The sequence below is a fragment of the Macaca mulatta genome, chromosome X (assembly GCF_049350105.2).
Source record: "Macaca mulatta isolate MMU2019108-1 chromosome X, T2T-MMU8v2.0, whole genome shotgun sequence".
NCBI classification, from domain to species: Eukaryota; Metazoa; Chordata; class Mammalia; order Primates; family Cercopithecidae; genus Macaca; species Macaca mulatta.
Genome location: NC_133426.1, coordinates 79,117,777 through 79,127,949, shown reverse-complemented (window position 1 = coordinate 79,127,949; position 10,173 = coordinate 79,117,777). Strand labels below are relative to the sequence as shown.

The window sequence follows — 10,173 nt, the reverse complement described above, 5'->3', positions numbered from 1 at the left end:
ACCGCTGCGGCCGATCAGAGGAGCAGGAACTGGAGCCCTGGCCGAGTCCGAAAAAAGCCAGATCTGGAAGGTGCCTGCGGAACGGTTTTAAGTGGAAGATGGAGGAGCCGGAGGAACCGGCGGACAGTGGGCAGTCGCTGATCCCGGTTTATATCTATAGTCCCGAGTATGTCAGTATGTGTGACTCCCTGGCCAAGATCCCCAAACGGGTAAGAGAAGTCAGGATGAAAGACCATGGGCTTTTGTGGTGGGGGTGGGGGCAGTGGACGAAAGAACGTTAGGAAGCGGAGAGGACACTGGGCTGGGGGAAATCTTCAGAAATTTCGAGTAGCTGTATCAGATACCTAAAGCTGTATCAGAAGGAAGTGTTCTCACATTGTTTCTGAGACCGCAGCATGTCTCTGCGGGACGCCCAACGGACAGGTAGGAGTGGGGGAGGGGGTACGGAGGCGGGGAGAGGACGCAGTTTCCACTCCTAGGGGACCACTGAAGTCGTGGGAAAACAAGCTGCAGGGGGAAAGTGTTCCATCACCTACCTAAGGCCTGGTAGCTTTCACCTTAGAGATTTTGATACTTTGTATCTGTATTGTCTAAAGTGTATTGTAACTGTTAACAGAAGGGAAGCCAGTTGAAACAAAGTTAATCCGTTCCTTTGTTCAGGATAATGAGATTGACGGGGATTTTGCTGAATTAAACTTTTAAGACTATTTCTGCTTTTTTTCCCCCCCCCCGCTGATGTTTTTAGGCCAGTATGGTACATTCTTTGATTGAAGCATATGCACTGCATAAGCAAATGAGGTAAGTTGTCTTTCTTGAACGTAGCCCTGAAGCTAGGTGTTCCTAGCCTTAATATCCTGCTTCACAGTGGAGCAAGGAAGAGAACGGTCTCTTGAAAAAATTATTTTAGCTTTCTGTGAGAGTATTCACAGTGTTTGTAATCTGCCTGTAATCCCAAGAAAGCTCTTGAAGAATTAAGAAAACTTGGGGGGCCAGGAGCATGGCTCATGCCTGTAATCCCAGCATTTTGGGAGGCCTAGGTGGCTGGATCGCCTGAGGTCAGTAGTTTGAGACCAGCCTGCCCAACATGGCAAAACCCCGTCTCTACTAAAAATACAAAAAAATTAGCCGGGTGTGATAGCAGGCGCCTGTAGTCCCAGCTACTCGGGAGGCTGAGGCAGGAGAATCGCTTGAACCCGGGAGGTGGAGGTTGCAGTGAGCAGAGATTACACCATTGCACTCCAGCCTGGGCAACAAGAGTGAAACTCTGTCTCAAAAAAAAAAAAAAAAAAAAAAAGAGAGAGAGAGAGAAAAGAGAACTTGGGACGGGGGGGTGGAAAGTGCAGGAAGCAGTTAAGGTTCATTAGAAATACAGCTCAATTGCTTGGTTAAGTATCTCAGGGGTAGGTTCAGTGCATTATGGAGATTTTAAGTACATTTGGGTATTAAAACCAGTCTGATACAAAAAGGTGTTCAGCTAGGAGGTGTTCCATTTTTCTTTTGATTTTGTTTCATTCTAAACCAGATTTGAGGGTGTGAGTTCAACCTAAGACTTTTAGACAACCCACCACCGCCACCAAACTTTAATGGGTGAGGCTGGAGACAGGTCAAGACCAAAGAAAACTGCTAAGACTGAGCCGGAACTCAAGAGAGAGCTGTTTCTTCCAAAAACATGAACTTGCTGTTTATTGCCATTTCTGTATTTGATGCCATTGTAAGAGCAAATATAACCTTGCCACATATAGGATTACTTATGACAATTTCTGGCCAAATAGCTAAGTGCCCATACCAGCTAGTGTGCTATGCTTCATTTATCTCCCAGAAGGTAGTGTAATAGGCTTTCAGATTTTATTCTTATTATTAACAAAATCATTTTGTACCTTCTTAAGGGAATTTTTAAGCCTTTTTTTTTTTTTTTTTTTTTTTTTTTTTTTTTTTTTGGTCAGAGTCTTGCTCTGTCACCCAGGCTGGAGTGCTGTGGCACCATCTTGGCTCACTGCAACTTCTGCCTCCCAGGTTCAAGCGATTCTCCTGCCTCTGCCTCCGGAGTAGCTGGGACTACAGGCACATGCCACCACACCCATTTTAAACCATTTTTTTAACCCATATGGTTTGGTTAACATAGTAACTATATGCCTTCCATTAAAGTTATTTAACATTTCAAAAAATTATTTTATGACGAACAAGATATCAAAGCAAAGCAAAACTGTCCAGTTTGCTTACTGTTAAATAGGGAGGCTTTCAGTAAGTGTTTTTTAACATGTAACAAAATAAATGGAAGGGTACTAGAAGAGGGAGCTTTTAGGACTGGGAAATATGGTCCAAGATATTACAAAATTTTTATTTTAATGGGTAGATTTTTCACCTCTGATGGTATAGATGTGTCTTCTTTAAGAAGAAGCAAGAATTCTTGGGTCATGGCTATGTATTTCAGTTTTGAGTCCAAACCACAGGATTTCTTCCAGCTACCTTGGTGATAGTAATAGCCTGTATAGTCATATTAATTCATCATAAACTCATGGCTGTGTTCCCATTCAGCAGACATTTAAAACCACTGCTGCCTCCCTGTGGCCCAGGTCAGGGCTCCTTCAACTTGAATGTGTATATGAATCACCTTAAAATATGTTATCTTGTTTCAAAATCATCATGTTAAAAATCTTCTTGTTAAAAATCATCTTGTTTAAAAATGATCAAATTCTGACTCAGGTCTGAGGCAAGTCTGAAGTTCTGCATTTCTAACAAGCACCTGGGGGATGCTGATGCTCCTAGTCTACAGACCACCCTTTAAGTGGCAAGGGCTAGAGAACAGTAGTGGCAGCTGTGGGGTCAAGAAGAGGAAATGGGGAATAGGCAGCTAGAGGTTAGATGTGGGAAGGCCTCTTATTGGGTTAGCTCCCTTTATTCCCTCACTCACTTCTATTTGTCACTTTTTGTGAGAAGTAGGTTGAGAGGTTCCAAGTGAAGCCCAGTTCCAACCATTTTGCCCCTTCTCGCCTCACTCTCAGAGGCAGATAGGAGGGTTCAAGTCTAGAAACATTACATTTTGAGTTGCCCATTTTTTTATCCGTTAATAGAATGATAGTTATCCACCACACATTTTTGTATGTGTTATCCTTTTATCTTCACATAAGTCCCATAAAGTTCCCCATTTTACAAATAAGAAAACTGAACTCTGGAACAGTCAACTTACCTGAGGTTATAGAGCTAGTAAGTACAGAGTTAGAACAGGAACCCAATTCTCTGACTCCAAATCTGACTCCAAATTCAAAATGCATGATAACATAGCTGCCTATTAAAATAAAGATATAACTGAAAGGATTAGATAGCCCAATTAGCAACTGGTTCAAATGAAAATATCCCTGCCTATGAGTTTGTCCTGAAAGTTGTAACTCACAGGGTAAAGTCTGTCTGATACCTGATTATTTGTTTAACTTGAATATAATTACTTTTGTTTACCTACCTATAAACTCAAGGGAAAATCTATCCTCTTGCCCCTTATTAATAGAGTCACTACTGTAGATGTGAGGCAGTAAAGACCGCACAGTGCAGTGGAAGAACAGAATGTGTTTATTACTCTAGCCTATTGGAACAAGAAGTTGAGACTTGTATTTTCTTCTCAGACTGCTGGCTTCTGTTTCTAGCTTCTGGCATACAGTGGGTCTGACTCACTCACCTCTTTTTGTTCTCTCTGTTATTATTAGGATAGTTAAGCCCAAAGTGGCCTCCATGGAGGAGATGGCCACCTTCCACACTGATGCTTATCTGCAGCATCTCCAGAAGGTCAGCCAAGAGGGCGATGATGATCATCCGGACTCCATAGAATATGGGCTAGGTAAAGTCATTTACCAGGCAGTGATGGGAGATGGACAGCCTAATTTTTTAATAACTTGTATGATTTTTAAATATTTTTTCATTAAGAAATCATGTGTTAACTGTCGATCTTAATCTTTTGGTTTAGCCTCATATAACTCACTAAACAAGCAAACCATATGAGTTGAGCAAAACCACATGATGGGTTAGATGAAAGAAAACCTTTCAGTTGCTTAGGCCCTATTGGCAGTGCTCAGATCTGGTCTGGCTATATATATGCTGATTTAGCTGTCCTGTGACCTTATATTTTAACTGGAATACAGATTTATGTTCTGGCTAAGTTTTTCTACCTCATCCCTCATTAAACAGCTGCATTTTTTAAAACTGTAAGTGACCAGCAGGATAGTCTAGAAAAACAGCATGGTTTAGCAGAGGAACATTGAACTGGAGGGTCAAGAGAGCTGAGTCCCAGGCCTGGCTCTGTGTGACCACTGACAAGACATATCACCTTGGTTTCTCTATCTATAGCCTGTGACTAGTTCATCAGGAAGGTTTATCCTTTCTAGCTCTAACCTTTTAAAAAATTATATCCCCAACATTGGAGTTGTTTCTGTCTCACTTGGAGCTGTTATTAGCACAGTAGCCTTTTAGTAGGTTAGGTTGTTTTCACACCTCAACCTATTCCTCCTCTTTTTCCAGTTCATCTTTTAACCACTTCTTCTGATTTTTGCCCTAAGGTTATGACTGCCCAGCCACTGAAGGGATATTTGACTATGCAGCAGCTGTAGGAGGGGCTACAATCACAGCTGCCCAATGCCTGATTGACGGAATGTGCAAAGTAGCAATTAACTGGTCTGGAGGCTGGCATCATGCAAAGAAGTAAGAAAATGACCTTTCTGTTTTCTGACTCTTTCCTTGAGTCAGTTTCTCAGTTATATAAACTCTTATGCTTATTGTATTGACATTTACAGAGAGACGTGTGTATATGTGGCACTTTACAAGGCATTCTGAAGAAATCCAAGTGAAATAGAAAAAAGATTACCAAATATAGTGGAAAGCACACTGCTCAAAGTCAGGACACCTGTGCTCTACACCTAGTTTTTCTGCTAACTTGCCTAACTGACTTGGACTGATGACCCTCCCTAGGCCTCAGTTTCTTCATCAATAAAATGAACAAAGGATACAACTAGACAGTCTCTAAATTCCTTTTCCGCTTTCTAGAAATTCCCCTGTCTTCAAGGGACTTACAGTCTAGAAACATTAACAAAATTAGAATAGAGAACAAATTAGCTATGGTACCAATAGAATATGTGTATGAGCTGAAGAGACTTATCAGTAGAAAGAAATTAATCATGGAAGTCTTGGCGGAAGTGAATTTTAGAGCTAGTTCTTAAAAGAAGTGGCAAACAGATTTTTGAAAAGGTGGAAAATTGATGCGAATAGGTTTAAAACAAAAGGCTGAACAATCAAGAAGAGGGCTCATGCTGCCACCTCTAAGGAAAGTAGCAACCCAGAGGTAGATGTCTCTCAAAGACAAAGGGCTTGTGAAAAGGCTCTTCCTAGGTGCTTCTTGGAGTTAGAGGAGAAGTCCTTTGGATTGTTCATTTGTTTATTTGTTTTTTTGTTTTTGAGACAGCGTCTCGCCCTGTTGCTTAGGCTGGAGTGCAGTGGCGCGATCTTGGCTTACTACAACCTCCACCTTCCCAGTTCAAGTGATTCTCCTGCCTCAGCCTCCTGAGTAGCTGGGATTATAGGCACCCACCATCATGCCCAGCTAATTTGTGTATTTTTGTAGAGACGGGGTTTCACCATGTTGGCTAGGCTGGTCTTAAACTCCTGACCTCAGGTGATCTGCCTGCCTCGGCCTCCCAAAGTGCTGGGATTACATGGGTGAGCCACCGTGCCTAGCCACCTTCTAGTGTTTTATGTTAACATGTCAAACTGCAGTAGTCTGTCTGAGAAGGATTGCTGGGCCTTCTTCAGCATTTGGAACTTTGCTTGATACTTCTGTAGTACTTAATCCACATTGAAGAATAAGGATTTTTTAAAACTCTGAATTTATCAATCCTCTGTCTGAGAGAAATGAAGTCACTGTAGTAGTAATTGCCAATGCATCATTCACAAATCAATTGTTCATGCAATCAACAGTGACCTTGATACTCTTAGGTGCTCTTGAGTCAAGAGAAAACCACACTTTGTTTTTCAGAATAAAACACAGCACAACTTCAGCATATGCAGATTAAGATAATAACAGAATTTTTTCCATCAAATTGACAGATTTTGTGGCCAAGGAAGTCCTTGAAAAAGTTTACTGCTAGAATTTACTAGTTTGGCAACAGAGCAAAGGAAACCAATGTTTTAGTAATGAGTCTTACATGGTCTTAAAAACAGAGACAAGCTGCCTTTTGTTAGCTTTTGCTTGTTTGCCTGCTTGCTTTTTTCTTGCTTTTTTTTTGGTTGTTGCTGTTTGATTATTTTTTAAATAAAGACAATGTCTCCCTATGTTGCCAATCTTGAACTCCTAGGCTGATCTTGAACTCCCAGGCTCAAGGGATCCTCTATCCTCGGCCTCCCAAGGTACTGGCATTACAGGCATGCACCACACCTGGCCTCTTTCTTTCTTTCTTGTTTTGTGTTTTCGAGACAGGTTCTCTCTCTGTCACCAAGGCTGGATGGAGTGCAGTGGTGCAACCATAGCTCACTGCAGTCTCGAACTCCTGGGTTCAAGGGATCTTCCCACCTCAGCCTTCTAGGTAGCTAGGACTACAGGCACGTGCCACCACACTTGGATAATTTTTGTATTTTTTGTAGAGATGAGGTCTTGCCGTGTTGCCCAGGGTGGTCTCAAATTCCTGGCCTCAAGTGATCCTCCCACCTTGGCCTCCCAAAGTGCTGGCACTGCACATGAAAGTCACTGCACCCAGCCTGCCTTTTTTTTTTTTTTTTAAGTTCAAAATAAAGACAATGATTGCTAGGAGAAAAAAAATGACCCTCTCCCCTCCCAGCTACAGAATGAAAGGAGAAAATTAAGCTTCTCTGAATGAAAGACTTCTAGGTCCTCTTGGGCTTAGCAAATTGAGAAGAAAAGTAGTGTGGCTTCAAAGAAAAGGCTTGCTTCTATGAATCACATCCAGTTTATTATGCAATTAAATTCACTGCAGAAAGCCTACTAGGGCCTGGGTCATTTTCCAGTGCGGTACTCTGCTTCTTATTACTGTTTTGCTGCCAAAGGAAGTACACTCTGTCTTGACCCAATCATGGCTGCTTCTGGGCTGCACACAGACATGGAGATACCCACATATATCGCCTTAACTGTTTTAGACATCTTTCAGCTGCTCCTGCGTGGAAACGGACATGCCTGTGATAAATATAAATTACAGAGAGTCTCTGGAGATTTCCCCAATTTAGGTCTGAATTCCAGGGTGTTCTTGGCATACCTAGAACCTCTCTGTAGATGGACTACAGGCATTTAGGCTACAAACTTGCATCTAGCCAGCATTTACCTATTATAATCACAATATTTGTTTAAACTTCCCATCCCCAAATATATGTACAGATTCACACATGCCATTTATTCATTGAACAAGCATTGATTAAGCACCTACTATATGTCAAATGTATGTTTATCATCACCAATAAGCAGAGATATAGAAATTGAAGCAAGATATATTGTTTCCCCTACCAAGTTGAAAAAAAATTTATTTCAAAATATCCAGGTGATGGAAGGATTACAGTGAAATTGGTACAAACCCCTTTGAAAACTTTGGAAGTGTTAAGAATGGGAAAAAATGTTCATACCAGTTGGCCCAGTAACAATATTCTTGGCAGTCTAGTCTAAGGAAATAAACCAATTCTACCTGTAAGAAATTTATATCTTAGGAATAAGACAGCAAATAATTGCATTTGAAAGCTTATGAAGGATGATTCTCAAAGAATATTCTACAAAAGAAGAGTAATGAAGGACTAATGCTATTAGATATTAAGCATCCAAAACTACAATAATGAAAACACTGGTACAAAATTAGACAGATAGCTTATAGTACACCCCCCCCAACAAAGAGACCAGTTATATAGAATTTAATCTATTACAAAGGATACATTGCAAGTGCATGGGAGTTGAAGGGTCTGTTGAGTAAATGAATGGTATTGTGACAGCTTATACCATTATACACTCATCTACTGTAATAAACTAAAACGAGTGACAGCTAGTTTGAAGAGTTAAATATTAAAGAAAGCAAATTTAAAAAACTAGAGTGAATGGATATTTATCAAGCTTCTAAAAGGGAAGAATTTTCTAAGCTTAGAAAGCAATTTTTAAAAATCACGAAGGAAAAGATCAAACCTGACTGTATAAAATTTTAAAACCAAAACAACTTGGTGCAGCACGCCAACATGGCACAAGTATACATATGTAACAAACCTGCACATTATCCACATGTACCCTAGAACTTAAAGTATAATAATAAAAAATAAATAAATAAATAAAAGTTTTTTGGCTATTTTTAAAATGAAATGTAAACACAGGCTGGAAAAGCCTATGTTTCATAAATATGACAAAGTGTAGTAGGCTTGTATTATCTAACCCACTCTTACAATATAATGTATAAGAAGAAATCTGCACAAAGAACATGAATAGACAATTTACAAAAGAGTTTAAGTACAACTGGAAAACATCAGAAAATGTTCATCACTACTAATCAAAGAAATGCAAATTAAAACCATTAGGTAAGCTCTTTTTTTTTGAGACAGAATCTCGACTCTGTTGTCCAGGCTGGAGTGCAGTGGCGCGATCTCAGCTCACTGCAACCCTGCCTCCCGGGTTCAAGCAATTCTCCTGCCTCAGCCTCTTTAGTAACTGGGATTACAGGCGTGTGCCATCATGCCCAGCTAATTTTTGTATTTTTAGTAGAGACGGGGTTTCACCACGTTGGTCAGGCTGGACTCGAATTCCTGACCTCATGTCCTCCCGCCTCGGCCTCCCAAAGTGCTGGGATTACAGGCATGAGCCACCAGTTTTTAAGCCTATATTTAAAAGAATTGAAAAAGATGGTACTCAGTTTCCTAGTGAGTGTGGTTTGGAAGAAAGCATTTTGGTAGCCAATGTGTAGTAATGCCCTTTGATCGGGTAATCTTACTTCTGGGAATGTGGCCTAATTTTTTTTTTTAATATGGGAAACAAATTATTTTCATGAAGGTATTTATCAGTGTTATTTATAAAATTTTAAAAACTAAAATAACATGAATGCCTAGTAATAAAGGAATGGTGAATCTACTCCCTAGAATATTATCCTATTGTTTTACTTTTTTCCTTCTGTGCAAAAGCTTTTTGTTTTTATTTATTTATGTATTATTTACTTATGAGACAGGGTCTGCTCTGTCACCCAGGCTGGAGTGCATTTGCATGGTCTCAGCTCACTGCAACCTCTGCTTCCCAAAGATCAAGCAGTCCTCCCACATCAGCCTCCTGAGTAGCTGGGACTACAGGCACACACCCTGGCTTTTTTTGTAGAGATGGGGTCTTGCCATGTTGTCCAGGCTGGTCTCTAACTCCTGGGCTCAAGCAGTCAGCCCACTTTGCCCTCCCAAAGTGCTGGGATTACGGTTGTGTGCCACCATGCCCAGCCTTATGCTATTATTTTAAATAATGATTATAAGGATTATAGGGAACTTCAGACAAATACTTCATGTGTGTCAATAAAAAAGCAGGTCTTGGCTGGGCGCAGTGGCTCATGCCTGTAATCCAAGCACTTTGGGAGGCCAAGGCAGGTGGATCACCTGAGGTCAAGAGTTTAAGACCAGCCTGGCCAACATGGTGAAACCTTGTCTCTACTAAAAATACAAAAATTAGCTGGACGTGGTGGCGGGCACCTGTAATCCCAGCTACTTGGGAGGCTGAGGCAGGAGAATCGCTTGAACCCAGGAGGCAGAGGTTGCAGAGAACCGAAATCGTGCCACTGCATACCAGCCTAGGTGACAAAGTAAGACTCTATCTCAGAAAAAAAAAAAAAAAAAGCAGGTCTTAAAAATGCATGCACATTGTAATCACAGCTTTGTAAAACATATATGAAGAGAGAAAGACCGTTGGGAATGATAACAGTGGTTATCTTAGAATAACAATAATATAGTGGCAGAATTATTTTTTCTCCCAAGTATTATTTTTTATTTTTTAATTTAATTTTCCTTTTACAGTTTTTAATTTTTTTTATTTCAATAGGCTTTTGGAGAACAGGTGGTGTTTGGTTACATGAGTAAGTTATTTAGTGGTGTTTCTGAGCTTTTGGTGCACCCATCACCCAAGCAGTGTACACTGTACCCAATGTCTTTTATCCCTCACCACCCCTCATCCTTTCCCCCGAGTCCCCAAAG

At 40.7% G+C, this 10,173-nt stretch overlaps 1 protein-coding gene across 14 annotated transcripts in view; it reads left to right on the top strand.

The window, feature by feature from the left end:
- HDAC8 (histone deacetylase 8) overlaps positions 1-10,173 on the top strand; it is a 247,934-nt gene continuing 237,761 nt past the window's right edge. For 9 of the 14 annotated variants that reach the window (XR_013413093.1, XR_013413092.1, XR_013413094.1 and 6 more), the window contains exons 1-4: positions 1-209; positions 746-798; positions 3,699-3,829; positions 4,545-4,686. Coding sequence is in view for 11 of the 14 variants with exons in the window: in XM_077989431.1 (XP_077845557.1) it covers positions 99-209; positions 746-798; positions 3,699-3,829; positions 4,545-4,686 (437 nt within the window). In the remaining 3 variants the exon portion in view is untranslated. Of the gene's footprint in view, positions 210-745; positions 799-3,698; positions 3,830-4,544; positions 4,706-4,778; positions 5,229-10,173 lie in introns of those variants that run through there. The other 5 variants (XM_077989430.1, XM_077989429.1, XM_077989433.1 and 2 more) reach the window with 3 other exon arrangements.